The 24809-nt window shown below is 27.4% G+C and overlaps 2 protein-coding genes across 3 annotated transcripts; both read left to right on the top strand.

The window, feature by feature from the left end:
• The first annotated feature begins 1598 nt into the window (after window positions 1–1598).
• On the top strand, window positions 1599–14286 carry LOC145843234 (monocarboxylate transporter 10-like). Of its 2 annotated transcripts, none has more exons than XM_082950700.1 (9): window positions 1599–1795; window positions 6215–6357; window positions 6686–6860; window positions 7168–7289; window positions 8072–8233; window positions 8410–8543; window positions 10012–10258; window positions 12960–13076; window positions 13667–14286. In XM_082950700.1, the coding sequence occupies exons 1-9, from the start codon at window positions 1632–1634 to the stop codon at window positions 13816–13818; spliced, it is 1416 nt and encodes a 471-aa protein (XP_082806826.1). In that variant the 5' UTR covers window positions 1599–1631; the 3' UTR covers window positions 13819–14286. The 2 variants fall into 2 exon arrangements, with proteins under 2 accessions (XP_082806826.1, XP_082806834.1); XM_082950708.1 differs by lacking the exon at window positions 1599–1795 and adding an exon at window positions 4567–4686.
• An 8547-nt stretch (window positions 14287–22833) lies between these two features.
• Window positions 22834–24190, top strand: LOC145832203 (ankyrin repeat domain-containing protein 53-like). The gene has a single exon (XM_082939530.1). The coding sequence runs from the start codon at window positions 22834–22836 to the stop codon at window positions 24073–24075; it is 1242 nt and encodes a 413-aa protein (XP_082795656.1). The 3' UTR covers window positions 24076–24190.
• Window positions 24191–24809: the final 619 nt, after the last annotated feature.

Below are 24809 nucleotides of genomic sequence, written 5' to 3'. Positions count from 1 at the left end.
GTATAATTTTTAACTTATCAAAACAACTTTTTTAAATAAGGTAACTTTTAGAAATACTTTTAACATTAGTTATTTTGATATTATTGGAACTAGTAAAAAAAATTAGTTTGTATATATTTTTTTAATTTAGTTTTCAATGTATGAAAAAAATAATGCCCATAAAACCATATATTTTATAAACCAGTTTATACGAACTCAATGTAATACTTTATTAAATAGCAAATAATTATAAAATAAAACGACATGCGTTAACTTATTATGAACTTTTGAAGTAACACACATTCTCTCACGTTTTATCAAATTTTAAACTATGTTGATAACTTGTTACATTTGGACTTAAAGCTTACAGCTAGTTTTTGAATATTTTGTAGTTTGAAATTTTCCGTTGGAGATCGATCAATAAAATGCACCTAAAATTAAAACAAACATTGGTCTTAGGCAACTACTTTGAGTTATAAAAAAATATTTGGAAACAAAGTTATAAATTAAGTTAATGTTGATTACGTTTATTATTAGATAAACCCATTTTCAAACGCAAAAACTTTGATGCAAATCAACTTGAAGTCATTGCTCCTTTCTCCCTTTCTTCCAACCTCTCTTTTCTTTCGCCAAACAAACTTTATAAGTTGTCGACAATCTGACGCAAGTTTTCACCGTCTTTTCTCTCACAGCCACAGTCGCCTTCATTAAGGTTTAACGTTTTTTTTTATGTGCTTTCTTGCAGTGTAACTACAAAGCTATTATTTCACAGCTATTATACAACCAGTCTGCACACAGCGCACAAGAAACGTGTTATGTGTTGGCTTGCTAAGTTAGTTTAAAAACAGTTTTAAGTTATTTTTAGTTTTTTTCTCAAACATCAGTTCTGTTGCGTGTTTATGTAAAGATAAAGGCTGGTTTTCTGTGTACTTAGTTTAAAATAGTCAAAAATAACATTTAAAATAAACTGTTTAGTAAACATTAGCTTTGTTTTAATTTACTTATATATTTGATACGTTCATGCATTTGTATTAGACACTATAAAAATTTTCTAAAGAAAAGTATTGTACAAAATAAAAAAGTAAAAATAACTACAACTTGTAAATATTTTTTTATTTGTAAATTTTCAAAACAAACTATTGATGAACTACAAATCAGTTTTACGTTTTACAACAGCACTTCCTTTAGCATTAGGTTTTTAAAGTTATTCATAAATTATTAAGTTGTATAACTTTTTAAGCTTTCAGAAAACTTCGCACTATTAAAGCTACTACTATTTGTAAAAATTATATATAAGTAAGTTTTAGTAAGTAAAGATTTTATTATTAGTTTAAAAGTTCAAAGTACGAGTACATTAATTTTATGGAGTGTTTGTTACAAGCTCAACTAATAATACATTTCAGATTGGTATAAGTTAAAAATGTGTTTATCATTACTATTTTTTAAATTTCTTTTGTTTTAAAAGTATTTAAATGTCTACAACAACTCTGTTAAAAAATCTTAAAAAATGCTGAAAATCTACCTTGTTGAATAAATTAGTGTTTTATCTTTATAATGTTTTATATTCACTCTTCTTTTGAAAAGTATTAAAATACCTAACTTCGTAAAAACCAGTTTTTAGATTTACGTAAAATATTTTTTAAAATACTAATATGGATGAGGACAAAAACGTTAGCAGTACAAATGAAAAAGCTTCTGATAGTCTGCTTCCGAAGTATGAAGAGGTAGTACAATCAGAAAAACACCAACCATCATTCGTAAGTGACAATGAAAAAGTTCATCTCTCAGAAGAATCAGCTTCCAAATTTGAACTAGAGTAAGATATTTTTTCTTGTTTTATTATAACACAAAATTAATTAAAATTTCAACTGTAATATGTCTATAGCTTTTGACAGCTTTATAATAACTTTAAAAATTAGTTTATTAGTAAAGTTACTGTTTAGAAGAGTATTTATCCAGTTTAAAATAGGATAGCAATGCTTTTATATTCTTACTTTTGCCCGTGTGTAATTATTACAAATACTTTGATTATCGCATAGAACTTCTCAATTTTAGTAATCCAATAAATAAATAAACAAATAAACGATTTACCTGTGTAAACTATTACTCCATAAACTTCTATACAAAATTATAAAATTAAAAAACTAGAAAAAAATAAAGGTTTACCCTTTATATAAAGAAAGCATTTTATCTTATTTGAAAAGTCGTATCTACTTGGTTTTTTAATTTGTACAACAATTGTTTTATCCAAAAATGTTTGGATTCTACAACATATTCCCAAAATGAATTTATCTAAATATAGTCTATTTAAGCTTAAAATAAGGAAAGTATTTTTCTTTTTTTTTATTAGTTTAATACTTAAAAATCTTACTACAGAAACGTCAACAATATTCTAGTTTCCTTTACTAAGTAGAAGTTAATGAATAATTAGTAAATTTTGTTTAATAATAATAGAAAATAGTTTAGTTTGAGAGTCGAACTTTTTTAGTTTGTATTTGTAAAATATAATTTAAAAAAATGATATTTTTTAGCATAAAATTATTTTATTGGAAACATATAGTTAAGAAATTAATAACTTTTTTTGATTTTATTTATTTATCTTTTTTTTAAACTTTTGAGTTTTTGATGGAACTCAGATACAAACTTTTTTAATAAAATTCTAACATAATCTACCCGTTTTGATTGCATAATAAGTATTAAGAATTAAATGCTTAAACTGTTTAAAACTACACATGAAAATAAAAAGTACTGCATGTGTATAAGTACAAACAAAAAGAACTCTTACTTTGAGACAATGCTATTTAAAATGTTTTGGTTGTGTTTGCTAATGTTTTTTAAGCTAGTGTCTGTCTTTTAAAATTATTTAGTTTCAATTTGACAAAACAACAATCTTGTATCGTTAAGGTAGCTTTATTTTGATCTTAAATAAACAGAAATTTGTTGAACTTGTAAAACCATAACCACATTTTTTTGAAATATCAATTTGGTAAATTCAAACTATGTACTTGCTTCCTCAATTTGAGGTTTTAAAAGTATTTAAGTTGATTTGATATAGCTTCAAGCAAACTCTGGTTCTTGTGCATAATTTAGTTGTATCAAAACGTTGTTAAAACTAAGTTATTCACATTAAATTAAGAAACTATTTAAACGATTATACATTTGATAACAACATTCCATTAAAGTTATGTCCGTTGTGTCTTTCTACGACAAGTCAAAAACTAGTAATTATCAAAAACTTTAAACAAACTTATATCTTGTTAACTTTATTTTTAACATATATGCACAAAAATTATAAAATCCTTTCCATTCATAGTTTACTATTTAGTATTTTTCCTAATACTGTGGTAACAGTTTAGACCAGGGGTCGGCAGCCTTTTCCAAGTAATGGGCCGATTTTTATTTTAGGTTGCTCGCAGGCCTTACTGCATAAAAGTAACAAATAATTAAAATATAAATAAACATAAACTAATATACTTATAAAATAGTCCTCAAATAATCGAATTGGTCTAACAAATAACAATAATTGTAGTTATCAACATAGCATACTATTTTAAACCAAAAATGTGAAAAAACTACGTTTAACAATCCATGAGTAATTAAATATACTAAATTAAATAATTAAGTATAAGTTCTTAACTTTTTTTGTCTTTTGAAATTAGAAAGTATGTTTATAGCTGAAAATTTCACCTAGGGTCACAGATTTTCTCTTTGCAGACCGCATTCAGCCGATCCGTGGTTTAGACAAACTATTTTTCATTCTAGCAAATTAACCTACTAAATGACATAAAAGACTGTACACATTGTAAAGCTATGAATAAATCTACCTAGTTTTCTTATTTAAAAGTATTCACTAGCTGGCGCTAAAAAGTTATTAGCGGCGGCCTTAAAGTTTTAGCCGAGTTTGTAGCTGCTTTATATACATGCAGTTTTTTACCGACACGCTTGGGTGGTTTTGTTTACTATAGTTTATTGAACGATAAAATAAACGCTCAAAATATTTAGTCCTGTTGTAACAAATTGTCCTTTGTTATTTTTGATTTTAGTTTTTACAACACTAATTTGTAATTTGGCGCTAAAAATATTTATGTTTGCTTTGATTTGTGTAATCAGTTGTTTTATATTGAGTTACGTATTATATGTATTGCTTTTGGTTTAATAAAACACAAGATTACAGATTGTTAGAATTTGGTATATAACTTTGGCAATAATAAAAGTTGCTATAAGTGATTCAGACAGTTGTAGAGTTAAACTCTCAAACGTATTGCCAAAAAAAAGAAGCAAAGCCATTACCCCTGAAGGTAACAACCCTAACCAGGCTAAGTTTGTTACACTAGGATCTGGTGCACGAGGAACCTTTCGGTTATCGAGTCGTACACCACGGATACCTTTTAATGTCTTGTCCAGTACTTTTTATATCCTCCTTTTTTAACCCTCACACAAACGCGTACTCTCCTAACTTCAACAGTTTTACAAAAAAAAGCATATGTATGAAGTATTCGAATGCTTTGCCGCTAGTAGTGCTATAAGTTTAGCAAAAAATATCAAGCCTGCATTATTAACCTTCAGATAACTTTATAAAAGTGTGAACAATGTTGAAATATTGTCATTTAAATCAACGCACTAAGACTTAGCTAACCTTTTAGCTATGATTTTTACATTGGTTCATCATTACATGGTCGTTCTGTTTTTCAACTGCGTTAAATTATAGTTAGTGTGTTTTGTTGTTTATCGCAAGTTGTTTTTGTTCGACATATAAAAGCTGCTTTGCGATGCTTTTCTAAATTTACTTAGTAAGGCTATCCAATCTTGGACGATAGAAATCTAATGAGTCATGAAACCCAGGTAAGATAAAACTTAGTTAAGTTAAGGAGGTTCCTAGGCCAAATTTCAAGCGCCTTACCGAAGCTAGGGGTGCACGACTGTTCAGATTTTGACAATTCAAATTCCGACAGCTCAAGTTCTTTAAAAAGTTGAAAAGGCCACAAACAAAAAAGTAATGTACATTTGTCAGGAAATAAAAAATGCATATGTAGGTCATATTAATATCTACAAGGCATTTTTTTATTATTGCAAAACATTAAATATTTTTTGAGATTTATTTGCTCAAATAAAGTAAAAAACATAGTTATTTTTATTAATTTTAAAATATATTGTAAAATAGTTTAGACTTTGCTAAAAAGAAAAAAGTGGCTTGTAGATATTAACAAGATCTACATATGTATTTTTTATCTTTTCAAATTTGTATTACTTTTAGAGGTATAGTCTTTTAAATTCTTTTTTAATAATTTAAATTGTCGGAATTTGAGTTGTCCGAATTTGAATTGTCATGTAACCCAAATTTTAAACGCCTTACCGAAACTAGGGAAGCAGGTAGGTCTGACTCGCTGCTGATGAATAACATTCAAAACGAGCGAACCCCTCTCTTACGTGACAGTAGTACTGTTCTACAGGCCGTGAGTACTGCATACAAACTTAACTACTACATAACAAGTTTATTGTGTAAATTTGCAGGTTTCGTTTTAGTTGAAACTACCAAATGTGCCAGTGTTGTTTTTTTACCAAGTTAAATTGGTATAAAGTAAAAGTTTAACGTTTTTCATTACATTAGTGAAGTGGGTTAGAAGAAATTCAGCTTAATTCAGATTTTAAATATACTTTAACTCTATTTTAAAAAACTTCTTCTGAAAAAATAATACTTGAACTTTAAGTTTTTCAAAGTAAACTTTTTGAATTTTAAATCGAAAGTTGGCACTACGCTAAAGTTTAAAAAATCCATTGCTATCGTGTTGTGCAATATTTACTCATGGAAAAACTTATTAGTAATTATGTATTTGTTTAGTTTAAACTGCTTATTGTGCAACACAAGTTGATTTACCAAATATAAATTGTTTTTTAATGATAATTAATTTAGATTAGAAATAGTTTCAAGTGATTTAAGAAACGTCATAAAAGTTTAATTTACGATTTTTAGTCTAACAATTTTTTTAATTAACTTAAAAATAAAAATGGAATCTAAGTTTAGCTAAGTTTTAGTTAAGCTTTATATTTATAGTTTTATATATTTATAATGAGCGATCCACCACAATTGTCAAATGAAATGTAAGTACTTAAATTATAGACTTTAGGCACAACAAACCAGCTTGTACTTTAAGTTATCAATTTGAGTAAAATTAAAACGTTATTTTGCAATTGCTAAGGTAATCAGCTTATTATCAACTTACAAATTTAAAATTAGTGAGAATGCGGCGCAGTTGAAGGGTTGGTCGGTAGTGGGCGCCGTTTGCCTGATGATGACGGGGGTTGCCGGTTTCATGGGAAGTTTCGGAAATGTCACCGAGTTTTTGCAGCAGGATTTGAACAGTTCAGAATCTGTTATCAGTAAGTGCGCTTGTAATACACTCAAATCATTTTTATTGATTTGTGTTCAAAATAGTATGTTGATTTTTCTTGTAGAGACTAAACTTGCATTTTTCGAAGTTTCATTGGTCGTTTCGAAGTTTATTTAAACCATGTAAGGGATTCAGTTATTGCAACTATTTCAAACGTATAAGTTGAAAGTTTTCAAAAAAAAGCATTTATGCTGAAGAAAGTGTCAGTTTTATATTTAAGTGCCGTATTCCGAAGTTGCGTTCATCTGAACTTCCCAACGAATTAGCAACTTTTAAAAATGACATCAAAAACTTATGCTCTTTAAACGCTTTTTCAGGCGCGATAGGCTCGCTCACTTTCGGGCTCGCAATGGGGTTGTGCCCCTTGAGCTTCGTCGTCATGAAGAAGATCGGGGTGCGCAAAACTTGTCTCATCGGCGCCCTCTTGTGGTTGGTCGGTCTGCTTGCAAGTTCTTTCGTCACCAACCCGTACGTGCTTCTGTTGACGTATAGGTGGGCTTTTTTTTACTTTTATTTTGAATTTATACTAGCAACAGTATTTTGTTCAAAGTTTTATAAATCGTTTAGGCTAACTAAAAGTTAAACTTTTAAAAAGTTGTTTGTTTGAAGTAATTGCAAATTTTAAGCTCTTTTAGTTAAATTAAAAAGGTCACTTATACTTGTTATTACACTAAAACAGACTTTGCAGTATTGCCTAATTTGGTTTAAAAATAAGTTATTTACTTTTGAAAAATTTAATAAGGTTTTGTACACTTTTAAATATTTACAAAAAAATAACTTGATATAATGTGGTTTTAAGCGTTTTTCTTGGAGTTGGAGCGAATTTGTGCTTCAACCCTTCGATGATTTTAGTCGGCTCACATTTTACGAACAAAAACCAAGCAATTGCCAGTTGTCTTGCTACAGCAGGAATTTCAATTGGTATGATTTTTGATTAATAAATTTATTAGTTTCGGATACTTTTTTTATTAGTTATACTGTGTACTACTTTAGATACTTCAGCTTTAACTGAAACTTTTAGTAGTATAATTTTATAAAAACGTGGTTTTTTGATTACATTTAAATAAATTTTGTAAGCAAATGACAAGCCTTTGTTAACCAGGTTTTTTTTTTGCTGTCAAATTTCCAACGGGTAAACTTTTCAATTTTTTAAACTTCCATGTGATCTTTTGTAGCCTTTTTTTTACCCCAATATTATAACTAATGAATCTTAATTCTTAAACCTAAGCTTCAAACTTCACACATAACCGTAGTCAAACATAATTCACAACTCTTTACCATCTTACTAACAATTATTGGTCAACAACACAGTTTCTGTAGTAAACAGCTACCTTATAGTGACAAAATTAGATCTCTCATTTAATTTTTTTCAACGCAATTAAGCAATACAAAAACTTTTTTTTTTAAATAAACAGAATATTACTTTATAAGATTCATTCTTAAAACAAAAAAAACCTTTTACTACATTGATAATGTCAAATAAATTACGAAAGCTTTGCTAATAAATAGTTTGGTTTATATTTCATTTGACAGTTTATTTCTGAGCCTTTCTGATTGAATAAAACTGTTTAACTGGAATAGACAATTAATAATTGTTCCGACCCCGGGTTTACGGCTAACTTGATTTCCAAACTTAACAAGATACTTGTACGTCCGAAAGACAACTATCGAGCTTATTAAACTTTTGATTGCAATCATCACAGGTAATTTGAGCATCAACCCCCTCATGGGTCACTTGCTGGACACTTACGGGTGGAGGGTGACTTTCAGAATAATGTGCGCGTTCGTTGTCACGGCAATGCTGATCAGCATCGCCTTCTACCGGAAACCCGACAGCCAGAAAGTGAACGATGCTGAATCGCAGAGTTAGTTTGTGAATTCAATTTTCTTTGTAGCTAGTGTAAGATTAGTTAATAGTCTAAGTTAAACAAATACTCTATTTAAATCAACCCAAATTACAAAGATTTCTTTCAGTATTTTATTTTAAATTTTCAAAGACACTTATAACCTACGATCTGTTATAAACAACATTAATTTCCAGCAACAGAACTGAAAGCAGAGGAGAAACGAACGAAGCTTTCCACACCGAAAATGCTGTTGAACCCTGGAGTCGCATTGTGGATGGTCGCCACTTTATTGTGGAGCGTGTCTTTCATATTTCCACTCATACATCTGGTAATTACTTTATTAAAGTGTTAAGTTGTTTTTTCTGATATAACTGCATTTAAACTTTGTTTGATAAGTCTTATTGTACTTTTTTAAATACAAGCTTTATAAAATTTGACTTGTTAAATTATAAAACTTACAGTTATACTGTAAAAATAGCTGTAATTTTTATTAAGTAGCGGATGGAGAAAACAGTTAATTTTTTTTATAATAAAAAAGTTTAAGTCAATTAGGAAATATTAAGCACAAATTAATTCATTTAAAACTGTATGTATGTATTTGATTAGGACTCATTGCTTTAATTCAAAGTTATTCTAATTTTTTTTCTTTTTATAAAGTTAACGACAGGAGCGCGGCTTGGGGTGGAGCATTGCGGCGGATGCTCCACTTAAAAAAATATAAAAACTAAATAATAATATAAAAATTAAATTTTGTTTTTTAAAGATTTGTTCTAATTGTAGTATTTTTACTTTATTAAATTAGTTTTAAAAACATTAAACTAAGGTTTTTTCAATATTTGTAAGTTTTCCGAAACCACTAACAAAAACGGGTAGCTGTCAAATTTGTTCGAGCGTACAAAATTGCACGAGGTAAAAAAATTGCGAGAAGTTGCTTTTGCCCGAAGACATTTTTTGCAAGAAGACATTTTTGCACGAGCAGACAATTTTGCACGAGTTGAAGTTTTTTGTTTAATTATTTTTTTTTAATTTGTTTTTTTCACTATCACTGTTACCCCTAACCCTTACCGTCGGTCGGTAACTTAGTTTTTTATATTAATTACTTTTTTTTTTCTGTCACTGTTACCCCTAACCCTTACCCTCGGTCGTTAGCTTGTTTGTTATTTAATTTTTTTTTTCCTTTTCTTCCTTTATAATAATTTTAATTAAATATTTTACTATTTTTACTTTTACTGTCACTGTTACCCCTAACCCTTGGTCAGAAACTTTTCTTTTTTTTTGCCTTTTTTATTAATTTATCTTTTAGTTTTATTTTTTGTTTTTTTTAATAGATTTTTTTTTTCTGTTTTTTTTCACTCTCGTGGAAAATGTAACTCGAGCAAAATTGTCTTCGTGCAATTTTGTCCCCTCGTGAAAATTTGTCTTCGTGCAATTCCAACAAAAACACCAAGCGTCGTCGCTATTTAAGAATATTTTATTTACTTCAGTGTTATGCTTATTTAGAAAAAGATATATAATTAATTAAGTAAAACAAAAAAAAATATTGAAAAAAAGACTAGATTATCCTGCTTATCAAAACAAATTCTCCAAGTCAAACTATTTTAACAAAAGACTAATAATATACTTTATTTTTATCAGTTGTTTTAAATCTTCTTAAGCAAAGTTTATTAAAGTAAGCGACATGATCAGCATGTAGACAAACATTATTACCAATAAAAAACTAAATATTTAAACTATAATTTTTTTTAATTGGACTATATCCATTGCAACTAATTATATAAACGTTATACGTTTTACAGGTGAAATACGTTAAAACGACTCCTTTCAACGACACAACGGAGCCTGTTTCCACGAACCAAGCTAACTTCGTCATGCTGGTGTTCGGCATCTTCGAGCTGATTGGACGATTTGTCGGGGGCATCAGCGCGGAACGGAGCAAGATCAACCTAACTTACATTTACACCATATTTACAACTATTGCTGGGGTCGTCACCATAGCGACCGTCCCCATCAACAGCTTCAAGTGGATGTACTTTTACGCCATCTGTAAGTATTAATTTTTTTTTTAGATTAAATAGCTGAGTTAAATGGCAGTAACAACAGAGTCCCAAATTTACTTTAAACAGAAAAATGTTAACAAATACACAAAAGATCTATTTTTGGTGGTTTTTAAGATATGAAGTCTTTTAGATCAAAATTCTAAAGCTTAAGCTTGATGCATTGAAAAAAAATTTTCGATTGTCAAAATTTTAATTATTTTTTAAGAGAGTATGAGCTGATTTAAAATTACCTTTTTTGTTTAATTTTTTTAAATGAAATTTGTTTTTTATTTAATTTATTGCCACCTTAAAAGCACTACTTACTTGGTTTTATACTATTAGAGATTAAAATTTTTAAATTAAAAGCACTACTTACTTGGTTTTATACTATTAGAGATTAAAATTTTTTAATTAAAAGCACTAGACTCGTTACGACCTTTATCTTTACTTAAGTTCTCAACAGCATATAAACTTTTAATTTAATTTAGTACTTTTGAATAGTACTTTTAATTAGTACTTTTAATTAGCCTTTTTAATTAGCAATTACCTCGGCTATATTAGCAAAGCTGAGATGTTTTTTACGCACCATTCAATAAACAATAGACCGCTTAACCGTCGTGCGGTGCGTATTGAATTCTTGTTGTTTCAACTTATTACCATTCCATACGCACCGCACGATGGTTATGCGGTCTAGTGCTTATTGAGTGATGCGTAAAAAACAGCTTTGCTGAAATAGTTTATATTAAAATGTGTATAAGTATATAGTATCTAAAATATAAAAAAACAACTAATTTTCGTATCGTTTACTCAGTTTCAATGTTTAACACATATATTCAGAACGAAATAAAGTACATACATAGAAAATTTTTTAAAGAATCATACAAAAAACGCATTACGACGTTTCAAATAAAATTAAATAATTTTAGTTAGCAATTTTTAAAAACAACTTATGTACAAGTCAACTTATTTTTTGCTTTGTTTGTTCTTGTTTTTGGTTTTAATTTATTGTTATTTTTTGTTATTAATTAGTGGTTTTTGTTCTTTTAATTAACATGTTTTGATTGTGGAGGCAGGGTTGCTGCATTTCTTTTCTTTAATGATAACTATTTTTTAATTTTTTCGATTTTGTACTTTTCTAAGCAACATAAATGGCATGTTTTAATGATTTTCGGTTTTTTTTTTGGTTCTGCAGAGTATTTCCCATTTTAAATTATAGTCTTTGTTGGCGTCTTTTAACTCCCAAATATAGTTCGATAATTCGGTATTGTGTCTTTACAATTTGTTAGTAAAGCTTGCTTTATGGTTGCTATATCTGCTTTTAAATGTTGTACTTGTGGAACCCACGTAAAATTTTGTTACATCGTCTGTTTTTATAATAGCTCGGTAGATTGTAATTTTTGATAGGCAGTTATTGTTCAAAGGGCATTTTTCTTTCCTGCAGTTGCAGGTTTTTTCTTGTTGTTTGAAGCTTAGGTTGTTTAATATTTTGTTATTGTGTTTAAGAATTTTTGTTTTGAAATTTTTTATACAGCTATAAGAAATTTTGAGTGTGTTCCTGTTAAAAATTTAGTGGTATGGTTGGTTTTTGTCAAAGTGTTTATTTACGAAGTTTAAGAATTCTTTGCCTATTTTAGTTGCTACAGTTAGGGAAAAAGGTGGGTTGAAATAAATAACTTTTCTTTTCCTTTGTTTTTTTGTTATTTTTTTATTTGCCTTTTGGTATGTTAGGTTGAATTTGTAGTTTGCGGATTTTAGTGCTGATTGATAATTATGTTTTATACGGTTAAATGATTATTCGTTACTTGATAACTTGTTTAGTCTTTCTTTAATAGTTATAGGTAATTGTTTTAATATTTGATTAGGGTGGTTTGATTGATTGCTCACATAAAGGATATCCGAATTTGGTTTTCTAAATGGGCTGTATGTTTTTTGTTGGGTAAGTTTATTTCGATATCCAAAAAGTCTGTTTGAATTAGGCCTGCATTTACTGTTAATTTAAAACCCTATTTGCTAAAAGTTTTGTGTAATTATTTTGTCGTGTTTTCTGTGGTTCTCGGCGATTTAGATTGGATGACCGTAATCCCGAACTATCGAACTATATTTGGGAGTTAAAAGACGCAAACAACGACTGTAATCTAAAATTAGAAATACTCTGCAGAACTAAAACAACAAAACATGCCATTTATGTTGTTTAGAAAAGTACGAAATCAAAAAAATTAAAAAAATTATCATCATTAAAGAAAAGAAATGCAGCAACCCTGCCTCGACAATCAAAGAACAAAAACCACTAATTAATAACAAAAAATAACAATAAATTAAAACCAAAAACAAGAACAAACAAAGCAAAAAATAAGTCGACTTGTACATAAGTTGTTTTTAAAAATTGCTAACTAAAATTATTCAATTTTATTTGAAAAGTCATAATGTTTTTTTTGTGTGATTCTTTGATAAAATTTCTATGTATGTACTTTATTTCGTTCGAAAGATATGTGTTAAACATTGAAACTGAGTAAACGGTACGAAAATTAGTTGTTTTTTTACATTATAGATATTAGTCTCTGCTTTCGCATTGAGAACTTTGACTTTTGTCAATTAAAAAACAATTTCAAATAAGTATGTATATAGTAAATATATCAAAAGCTTACCGTTGATTAAACAATAGTTTTTGTTGCTTACCGGTTTTGATATTTTCTTTTAAACACTTTCAGGTTGCGGAATAACATCCGGGGTGGCAAACTCGATGATATACGTCACAACACACAAGTTGTTTGGAAGCTTCTATGGTAACCGTATATGGACTTACGTCAATGTCATGGTTGCGCTTGGTTAGTTTCACCAGGGGCGTTGCGTAGGATGGAGCATTGGAGCAGATGCTCCAACTAAACAATTAAAGAAACTGTTATTATGAAAGTGTTAAACATTATTGTTTATAAAATAAACTTGTTAACAAACGGTTTGTTTTAATTACAGTACTTTTATCTTACAAAATTAGTTCTAAAAAAAAATAATTTTAGGGGTTTTTAAAATAACTGTAAGTTTTCCTCACCCCTTAACAAAAAAAAACGCGTCGCCACTGGTTTCAACCCTTGTTTTAATGACTTGTATGTGTTTGGAAATAAAAACATTTACAAATATTTAAACTTGACGAATTAAGGAGTACTATTATCTAAATGATGTCTAGTTTGATTATAGACCACTAAAAAACAAAATAAAAAAACTAGCTACTTAAAGGAAATAAACTTTTGCAAGCTTCTAAACCGTTAAAAAACTTTTGCTTTAACAAAAAGTTGCGGATTCAATTTGTTACAACACTGTTGTTATTTTTACTCTAACTTTAAGCTTTTAATACTTTCATACAATAGATTTGGTTATAAAATTTGCTAAAAAGTTAATTATCAAACTTAATATTTTATAGGCGCAGCCGGAGGTCCTACTCTGGCGGGAATTTTGTTTGACGCCACCAACTCCTACAACTTACCTTTCAACATCGCTGGTTCCGTGTTTATTGCCAGTGGCGTTGTCATGGTCGCGACGAAACTGGCTGTTGACAAGCACCCGTTGAAGTAGCCGTGATGAAGTGTTTAAAGTAAAGAGACATGAGTTAAACACATACAGAAATTGCCGAAAGAAGGAATAAAAAGATGCAGCATATGTTGTGATAATTACTGACTTGATAACTGACTTTTTTTTTGAACTATATAATAAAAGTAATTTGTGTAAAGTGGATAAAAAGTTTTTAAACTGGTTTAGTTTTGTTATTATGTAGTTAAAACATTCACTGATCTATTGTAATAGTGTTAGATTTTTTGTATAAAGTGTAAGAACAAACTAATCAAAAAGCGATTTGTGTGTAATTTTGAAGTAAAAATTTAAGTTTTAGATAACTTTTTTCGGCTCTTTTAATTTAGCTAAAACTGTTAGTTTAAATTATTTTACCAATACCTTTGAGAATAGCATGATATTATTCATCAATCTTCTTAAATTTTTAGTGCAAACATTATTTTTCAAACACTGGTACTATAATTTTTTTCTCAACTGTGCTAATGATTATTTAGTTTTAATAAATATTCATTGAAGTTCTATATGGTGTAAGCGACTTAAATGCTTCTGTAAAAAATAAATGATAAATGGTTTAAAGTGTTTACTTAGCATATAAATAACTTCAACAAAATATTCTTAAACACTGAGTAAAATTAAAATAGTTTAAAAAGTTTTTAAGTTTAAAAGTACAAGCTATTAAAAAGTCTTAAACTTTTGTATTTATGATAGTGATATTACAAGTTCATAGTTATGAAGTTTTCTCTTACTATATCTTACTTATACAAAAACACAGATTTTTATTCATTATTTTTTTTAAATCTTTAGATATAAACAGTTGCTTAAAAAAAAAGTTTTTTGATAAAAGCTAAAAATTTAAATTTTGAGTTCCGTGATAAACTTCAGTATTGTAAATAAAAATATATGTTTAATTATTTTTAAAATTTAGCCTGAAAGGAAAAGAAAAAATAACTATGATGATATCACAAAAGTATGATAATCACCAGAAAGTTTTGTATTTATGTTTAATAAACGTATACTTTTTTAGCTTAAGTTTTTCTATAGCTATGCATATTAAACATAAATAAACATAATATATAGTTAAAAATAGCATGAAACTTATTACAAATAGATTAAATATCGACCAAACTCATTCGACAAGAACTATTAAATGAAGAATTTATATTTTTGTTGCACTTAATACTTTTTTCTTTATTCAATGTGAACTATTGAAAAAAAAACAACACTATCAAGGTTGTTGAACAATTTTTGTAAAAAACTATGACTGTTGCTTTTAAAATCATAGTTGTTTTAATTAAAACTTTATTAAAAGTTAAAAAAAATTATAAGAATTGAAGCTTGATAAGTTTAAGTAGCACGATGCTTTGCTACAAATACTAATAACAGTATTTAAAAATAATTAAACTTACAAAGCATCATTAAAAATTCATGTAAAAGACTTTTTTTTTTGATTACATTAATCGTCTTCATTTTATCAACGTAGTTTTTGTAAACTTGTAATTTCAAAGTCTTGAATTAGTACAAAAAAATTAGTACGGTTTATTGGCACGACAAAAAAATATGTCTGGTCCGCGACGTGTTTTTAAGCTTTGAAAAATTATACATAAGAAGTAAAAGTGTAAATTTTTATATAAAATATTTTTGTTGCCTCTTAACTTGATTTTTAACACACACCAGTTCTAATTAAAAGATTATTTCATTACAAGTTTGCTTGTAATGATTCAGATTTCATTGTTAAAGTATGTATGTTTAATTTACTCAACAAGCAATATAAATTTTTAAATTCTACCACTACATAAAGCTTATGCAACTATAATAAAAACATGTATTAGTAATACTTTCAAATGTTTAAAACTGAAATAGTTTCTTTAAACGAATAAAAAGCTTTTAAAAACAGTTTTTTCTAAAACTAAAAGCCTTAAAACATCGTTTTAAGTTTTAATTTTTTAACCGTTTAGTTCTTGTCAAGTACATAATTAATTTCTTATGGATATTAAAAACGGTAATATAAACATTAAATTTTAAAAGTTGTAAAACTACTGTTTATCAAGCCACAAAAGTGAAATTTTGTGCCTACTAATAGTGAGAAATGTATATAAAATAGAGTGATAAAAAAGAGTAACTGTAAAAAATTGCATCGTAAAATCGGGGTGCACGACTTTTCAAATTCGAAAAATTAAATTTCCGGCTATTCAAACTCTTAAAAAAATACTTAAGAGACCATATCTTAAAAAATAAGGTATACTTGAAAAAAATAAAAATATATGTATGTAGGTCTTATAAAAATGTACATTGTACACGCCATTTTTTCTGTTTTTTTTTTTTTTTGATAAAATGTAACAGTTATTTAGCTACGACTAAAATAAAACATAAAGCATAACAATTTTCAGTAATTTTTTAATATCTCAAAATATATTTTAGATTTAATAAAAAAATAAAATTGCTTGTGAACATTAATAAGACCTACATGCGTATTTATTTTATTTCTTCAAATACGTAATACTTTTTGAGACATGGTCTCTTAAATATTTCTTAAGAGTTTTAGTTGTTCGAATTTCAATTGTCATATATTCGTAAAGACGGCCCTTAGTTACCTTTGATGGTTAGAATTCGTTATGAAAACGACCAATAAGAATATTTTTTTTTTCAATTATATGACATCACTAACTGCTTGAACTCTGGTATAAAAGGAATGTTTTAACGTTAGTAATTTGAAATTATTTCAGTTTTGTTTTAGTTACGTGTTGAAGATTGAACTCTTTCTTAGAAATATGGAACCCCAAAATATATAAAAAACTTAATTGAACTTACACTTGTTGAACTCTACTCTATAAAAATTCTGTATAAACAAAATATTTTATGCTCCATCTAGTTTAAGCCCGTGTAAATTTTTAAAACTCTTTTGAAGTTTAAAAGTGTGATATTTTTTATACTACCCACATTAAACATTGTCCAGAGTTTTCACCCATGTCGTTTGATGCGTTCTGATGTTTTGCAGTAAACTAAAAAACTTAATTTTACACTAACTCCAATTAATTTCTAACACTTAATCCTTAATACTCACTAAAACTTTTTATATCCTACTTCTGGTCGACCTATACAACTGTGCAATACGAAACATGTTAACTGTTTTGTTTTTAATTGTCCACAGCAAAAAATTCTAAAACTTCTTTGTAACGCGGGCAACATTCAACTCTTAAAAGAAGGACGTCGTATATATGTTCCAAATATGTTGATAAAATGATGCATTTTAAGTTTTAGAATACTTTTTAGAGTTTTGGTTGAAGTTTCTCCTTTATTGGGCTTTCATGGTAACTTACTCAAACAGGTAAGGCAAGTGCTTTTGATTCACCAGTAGTTTAGCACTACGGTTCAGTACTTTAAACGTATTTATTAATTTATGTTTTCTTATATAATTTTAACATACATTTCGTAGTATTTTGCTTAAAATATTAATAAATAAAAAACTATTTTTACTGCTCATTCATAATTAAATAATTTAATCAGGATTAGTAATTATTAATCATAGACTAAAAAACTGTTGAAAAACTTTTAAACTTTTTATATAAAACTTTCGAAATCTGTAGCAATATTTTATTTTTAATTCATGTGTATAACTGAGTTTATAAAAATAATATTATTTATAACTCATAAAAAATGGTTATGTACTTGATATTTCTAAAATAATCTTATAAAACAAAATTAACGATGTTTGATAAAACTTTGCTTAAAAACTTTTGAATTGTTAAATTGCAATAATTAAGCTTAAAAAAAACTAGAATATTACTATTACACGTATTTATAATAGGTACATAAGCTTTCTGTAGTGATGGAATTTTTCAAGAACAGTTTTTGTCTGTAGAGTACTTTGAAAACTATACTATAACAATAAATTTGAACCTTTTATGTAAAGTTGTAACAAAGTAATTTTTTAATAAGAACTATTAAGTTTTAAAAGTCAGATTAAGAAAACAAAAATAAAATTTATATAAAAGTTTTAATTTCATTTGTTATGCATAAATACTTTTAAGCTAATAAGTACGTTGCGGACTAAATATATTTTTTCTTCGTGCCGAAAAACGTTTTTTACCAAATCTTAAACTTTTTTATACTGTCTCAGGACTTGGAATAAGCAAAATGAAATAAAGACGATGACTCAAATGGAAATAAATATTTTTTAAATGATTTTCTTAATTTTAGGAATAGCTTAAATCATACTTATCAACAAGGTAACTAACTAGGTTGAAGCCTAAATTACTTGCGTAACATATAAAAAATTGAAAAGAAACTGAAAAACAAAATAGAAACTGGAAAAACACTTTAGTCAAAATACTAGTTTAGAATTTTTATGAAGAAAACGTGACGTAAATAAATCAAGCAATTATAGACTTTAGAATAGTTAATAGTACTAACATTTACAACCAAGACTTATGTAGAAATAAGACTAAGAAAGATATATAATTCTAAATATTTCTTAAGTTTTGCAGAATAACTATTGAGATAATTTTTTCGACTGAATAAATTCAGTTGAAAGTGTACTAAGAGCAGGCTTTTCTAAACCCTACATTATTGTTTTCATATACTTTCCGCTAATTTTTCCTCTTTAGCTGTTTTCTATTATTACAATACACGAAATCAATATAATTGTATTAAGTTTGTCGAGACGCTCTGGCGTCATTGCTTACTGTTTCGTTTCTACCTTTTCTTTGTTTTTTAGTTTGGTTTATTGATTAGCTATTTTTCTTATTTTAAATAAACGTTTATATACTGTAATGTGTTTTGTATAAGGTAGAGTCATTAAGGCAACCATTTATAAGTAAAGTTTCTTTGACTAAAGGGTATATTAAGTAAACAAATTAGATTGTAAATATATTTTAGGTCTATTGATTTTAAGTAGCAGCCTTAGGTTTGAGTCTTCTCAAATTTTTGGTTTGTAACAAAAAAAGGTAATAAAAATTATTAGTTTTTATGTGTTAAAAAATGTATTATTTAAAAATTATGTTATAAGATGTCTTTAAATTCAAAAAATATTTTCTTGCGATGAGCTGTTAAGATAAACTAGAAAGGTTGTAACTAATTTGCAAGTTAGTGTTTTTAAAATATATAAGTACTTTAAATCACCAGCAAACTATGTTTTAAAGTACCTTTTAACTTACTGTAGAAAGTTTTACTTCCTAGCTGTTATAAATCTTCTAATCTATTTTTCTGAAGAGGTTTCTTAAAGATTAAAAATTGTGCTAACGAAAAGTTAAAAGGTAGCATCTTATTTTAAGTAAATATCTTAAAATACATTTAAGTTCTTTAGTTTAAGATAAAAAACTGGAATTATAACATTGCTGAAAAGTATACTACTATTAGTATCGTCTATTTTGCGTATTTGCTGAGTCAGCATTTTAAAAAAGTTTTTGTTAATATATTTTCTATTTATACCTTTATTCCTAACCCACCTTACTCAAACATGTTAGAAATTAAGCAAAACAACAAAGTTATAGTTGTTAAAATTAAAAATAACAATAAAAAAATGATTTAATTTTTGCTTACTCAGCAAAAATGAGTGACTTTTATGATCACGACTTGATAGCCGTCGTACACTACTTGGGTACAGTTTAGCGTTTTGTCCAGGACTAGAATTAAAGTAGTTTTAATAACTTATGAAGTTTAAACATAACAAAAAACTCTTACGAGATTTTAAAATACTTCGAAATTTGTATAAAAGAATTTATACTTACAAAAAAAGAATAATAAGTACTATAAGTCGGTTTTTTGGTATTTAAGTTATTTTCTTTAAACAAGGCTTTTGATATTTTTTGATCTAACTTAGAAATCTTTTCTTGGCTGACACCTAGTGTTTGTAAATGATCGCTGTGAGAAACATTAAAACAATTCACAGCACTTGGTAGTATACAATATTAAAAAATACATAATGTAAATGTAATATGATAAGTATGAGTAGGTGTCAAAAATGCACAAAGGTTCAATTTTGCACTGAAATAATTTTTTCTCAAAAAATCTTCGTGCAAAAGTACTACTCAATGAAAAGATGTCCATTTGTGCAAAAGTTTTTCCTGCTATTTTGCTGGTTTCCTAAAAATATATATATATACTTGAGATTGAAAATAACATTAAATAAAATTCCTTTCAGTTAAAAAAAAAGTTGTCTGGGAATTTTCAATGTGTTAGAACTTTTAAACTTATATTTGTAATAACTATGAATATTGTTTATTGAACTACAAAAATATAATTGCTCAAAATATTCGGTGTTGTGACCTGATGCCTGAAAAAACCTTTTGGTTATCCAGTTGCACACCACTTGGGTGCCTTTTAACAGGTCTTATCCAGGACGTTAAAAGACTTTAACCACACTTACTTAACAAATAAAACATAGAAAAATCACAAAAAAAAAATCAATTTTGTCATTATATGTTTCTTATAAACTTTAATAACTTTAAATGACCACAATTTTATTTCAAATCTAAAAAGTTTTTTTTTTTGATAAGATATATAAAAAGTTCTAGCACACTTTTTAGCTTTATATTTTTGTTATAAAAAAAAATATTAAGCTAAACAGTGTGCTAAAGTTTTTGAGTTATCTTGGGACAAAAACTATTAATAGGGTGAAAAAAAACCTTGAATTTTCTACAAAAACTGTGAAAAACCTAGAATTTTTTATATTTTATTTTAATAACAATTTTTTTAAACTTTAAACTTTATCATTTTTAAACTTACTAAAATTAAGCTACAAGTTTTTCATCATTATTAGTTAATAAATTATTAGTTAAATTATTACTTTAATTAAATAAACTACTTTTTCACTTGCATTTCAATTGTTTTAAATGTTACGTAAATTCAGTCAACAAGAACCTATTTCTAACTGTTGCAAGTTAAATAGCATTTAGATTTAGAGGCAACTAAGAGCAAGAGCAAAATAAGAGCATATCAAATTGTAAATTTCTGATGCAATTTTTTATGCCTAATGTGTTTATAGCAGCTATAATAAATCTCAACTTTATAGTATAAGTTATATATATAAACACTTTTTTAACTTAAGATTAATTTACTATGTTATGTACTAAAAAATGTCAAAAAAACATGAACTTTCAAAAACCTGGAAAAAATTCTGAATTTGTTTTAAGAAATTTTAAAAAACTTAAGGGATTTTTCCAAAAGCTAGTGGCCACCCTGTAAAAAGAACTAGATAGAAAAGTGTGGTCGTTGTTAGTTATTAAGTTCACAAGGAACATCATGTGATAGTAGTTAATTGAAATTTATTATTTACAAAAACTGTTCTTGTTTCAAGAAAAACCAGGCAAAATCAATATTTTTGATTTAAACTTTGTTTGAGCTGGTTGTTATTTTTAAGTTACTGCTTGTAAAATGTAAGTAGAGTTTTTTTTTTCCATGCTTGGCACTTTTTTTTTTTGAAAGCTTTTATGACAGTATTACAAATTCTAATAGGATATTTGTAGTTTTTTAAACATACATTAAAAATATATTTTGTTTGTTTTTGCTGATACTAATAAAGTGAAATTATGTTTCAGTAGAAAAATCTAACACAACAATAAATCTAACAGGATATAAATAACAGTTAAAACTGAGGACTAGTAAACTTATATTAACATCACTTTCTCTCATTCTAGACATTTTATAATGTTGTGTATTGTATACAAAAAAGTTATCTTTCTTTGCACAATACTTGTATCTAATTTTATCTAATAGCAAGCCTCTTTTATATATATTCTTTTTACAATTGAGACAAATATATACAATTTACAAAAAATTACATTACACTGGTAAGAAAGTTCTCTAAACTTGGCACAAACTTTTCTTTTAAATTTCAATAAGTGTTTAGATCAAATATTTTATTGCTTTTCTGAAAACTGAGTTACATATTTCAAGTAAGCAACGAGTTAAAAAAAACTTAAAAAGATTTACTATTTTGTTGATGTTTTATAAGGTTGAAATAGTTTCCCACTGAAACCTGGTAATAAATAGAATAGTTATTCAGCACTTGTTTTTAATTTAGCAGTTATAATTTAAAAAACTACAGGATTTCGCTTAAAAATATGTCAAATAAGCAAAGTATGGTTCTCAGGTTTAAAAGTAACTATAAGAATAAGAAAAACTATCTATAAATAGATTAGTATATATAAAATCAAATAGTTTTAGAAAAAGCTAAGAGAATACTCTTAAAAAATCAAAATAATAGTAAATAAATGATCATTAAAATACAAATTTTCTAAGCTTGTTATAGTAGTTTTTTTATTTAACTTTTATTTGTATTAATATTTCCTTAGTTAATAAACTTTTAAAAAGCTTTTCATCTAAAAAAAAAAAGATATGTGATGATTATAAAAATAGTTAAAGTTTTTTATTTTATAGTATAGTTTAATGTCATATTAAAAAAAAAAACTTTTTTTTTGAGTTAATTTTATTGAAAATCTTTAGTGTACTATACAAAATGTTCTTAAAATGTAAAATGAATTTAAAAACGTTCATAGAGGGTTAACCCAGTGAAGTACTCTTACAGTCAAATCAAATTTAACAAAAAGTTTTTGTTTTTAAACATTGAAAGCACATTTAAACAATAATCCAAATTAAAAAGTTTGTATTAGAATAAATTTTATAGAAATTTTAAGAATAGTAGAAAATTGACTTAAATTATTTTTGAATATATAGTTATTAATTTTGTAAAAAAAAATAATAACATTGTTTTTCATGAAATCTAACATTTTAAAAATTTATTTGAATTAAAACACTGATTTTATTTGGCAGACACTTGAAATTTTTTAAGTTAGTTTATTATTGTTATTAAAAAGCTGTAATTAGTCGAAGTTATGGACTACCGATCAACTTTAAGTACTCAATTTTAAGCTTTCAACATTAATTTTTTTTTTTAACTTTTTCATTATTGTAATTTATCAATAATAATATTAAAAAAAATTACTACAATGTTTTTAATTTAAAACTGACATTTATTCCTCTCACCTTTTCATATTCTAAGCTGTTATTCTTACATTCACAGGCATGAGTAATGATATTTTCATAGCAATTAAAACCAGAAACATAAGCTTCATTGAAGAATGCTTGGCAAAAACAAAAAACCCAGATGTTAGAAACAAATCAGGTGTGGCTCCCATTCACATCAGCGCTTCCATGTGCGATCTCAAAGCTCTCTGCTTGCTTATAGAAAAACATTCTGCCGATGTGAACTTGCTGACATCAGGCGGTTTGAACGCACTTCATTTTGCTCTTGACTCCAACTACAACTCGGAAATTTCAAAAGTAGTTGCGTATTTAGTTGACAAAGGTGTTGATCTGAACAACGCAACCTCTACAGGCTGGACTCCGTTGCACGTTGCAGCCCACAAAGGGTACATAAAATGCGTGAAAATTCTACTTTTGAAAGGATGTGATGTCCTTCTGAAAGACTGCAGGGGCCTCTGCCCTCATGAAGTTGCAAAGCTTGCTTGCAAGAGGAAGTGCCACAGCATCCTCTTTCAGTCGTACTGGGATTTCAAAAAGAAGAATATCCTGCTGCAAAGGAGAGAGCTGGAAAGAGTGAAGAAAATATACAATGGCCTGCTTGAGGAAGCGCTACAACAGCTGAATGTTGACCAGGTGTTTTGTGGTACGATTGCTCATGACAACTGGCTCGAGGATAAAAGTATTGAAGAGCATGGAGTTGAAGTAGTTCACTTTGACACTCTTGTCCAGCCCCAGTTGAAAGTGGACGGAGTGAGAAAAAAGCTGACATATGGAGACAAAGGTGACATGGTGGATTTTGTTGATTGTTCTTCCAGGCTTGAAAGCATGACTTACAACCTTAAGCACTGTGAGCATGTCACTCCTATGTCAAACAAGTCTTCTATCATAAAGTGCCAGCCTCACAAGCCTAAAAGTGTCTGTTCAGCTCTTAGTTTAGAAGGAGCTGACAGAGCTGATGATTTCAAAGTTCCAAAATCTCTCGAAGGCAACAAGAACATTTGCAAGCCTCTCACTGAAAATTTGAAGCACTATGTTGAGGTTGCAAGGTCTGAAAACAAACCTGTGGGCTTGAAAGTGAAGCTCGTTGGCAAAAAGGACGTCAGTTTCGGTGATTTTTCCGATTTGCACCCGGGCGAAGTGGACAGGGCGCTGGTGGGCGAGAAAGGAAACAGGCAGACGAAACTTGAAGGTGTTTCAATACTGAACGTGAAGCACAAAAAAGTGACGCGGCAGAAGCCAACTGATGCGTTCAAACACATGAAGCACTGTTTGTACAATTGAGTTTACTTTTTTTCGAAAATAATCATGTTTTTAATTGTTAACATTGTGCCTGTTTTGCTGTGATAATTACTGCAAAAAGTTTGAATACTTTGTTATTATTTTGCAACTCTTTTAAACGTACAAAACTTGTAAAAAAAATAAGTTAACTTCATGTTGTTCAAACCATGGAAGTCAAATTTAATTTTATTTACTTCTTTTAAACTTTTGAATTTTCATTAAAAATATTTTTTTGGGGATTTAATAATTTCTTTGTCAGATATTAGTATGAGTAATAATAGTTTAATATATCTTAAACTTTTATATAAATTTTTGCTAGTTATAAACATCATTTTTGTTTGAACAGTTATATTAAAAATTTCAAAAAATATAAGCAGCTTAAACTTTTTAATGCATTTAGTTTTCATTTAAAATTTTCATGATGTAAAACTTGACCGTTGATAAATTTTATTTCAATTGATATTTAAAATTTTTGCTTATACTGAATTTATCAAGTTGTTTTATTTTTATTAGAAAAATTAATAATTAAAAATTCACAAAATTTTAATTTAATATTTTCAAGAACTCTTGCATTTATAGTATAAAAAATTTGAATATATATAACAGTGCAAACAAGTATTGTTTAAGACAAATTATTCTAGTATTTAAACTTTATTATTTAAAAAGCTATTCATACAATTTTACTTGATTAAATTGGAGTATAAAAGTTATGAAAACGTGTTAGGCTTACTTAACTT

The sequence above is a fragment of the Thalia democratica genome, chromosome 1 (genome assembly GCF_965202585.1).
Source record: "Thalia democratica chromosome 1, ktThaDemo2.hap1.1, whole genome shotgun sequence".
NCBI lineage: Eukaryota > Metazoa > Chordata > Thaliacea > Salpida > Salpidae > Thalia > Thalia democratica.
The sequence above is the reverse complement of the archived record's forward strand: the minus strand, read 5'-3'. Positions and strand labels throughout refer to the sequence as shown.

Bases quoted from the DNA above. Each gene is read 5' to 3' on its own strand.
- LOC145832203 (XM_082939530.1), top strand. From the start codon at position 22,834: ATGAGTAATGATATTTTCATAGCAATTAAAACCAGAAACATAAGCTTC.
- LOC145843234 (XM_082950700.1), top strand. From the start codon at position 1,632: ATGGATGAGGACAAAAACGTTAGCAGTACAAATGAAAAAGCTTCTGAT. The intron at 1,796-6,214 runs GTAAGATATTTT...ATTTAAAATTAG, and splicing joins GCTTCCAAATTTGAACTAGA to TGAGAATGCGGCGCAGTTGA. The intron at 8,544-10,011 runs GTAATTACTTTA...TACGTTTTACAG, and splicing joins TATTTCCACTCATACATCTG to GTGAAATACGTTAAAACGAC.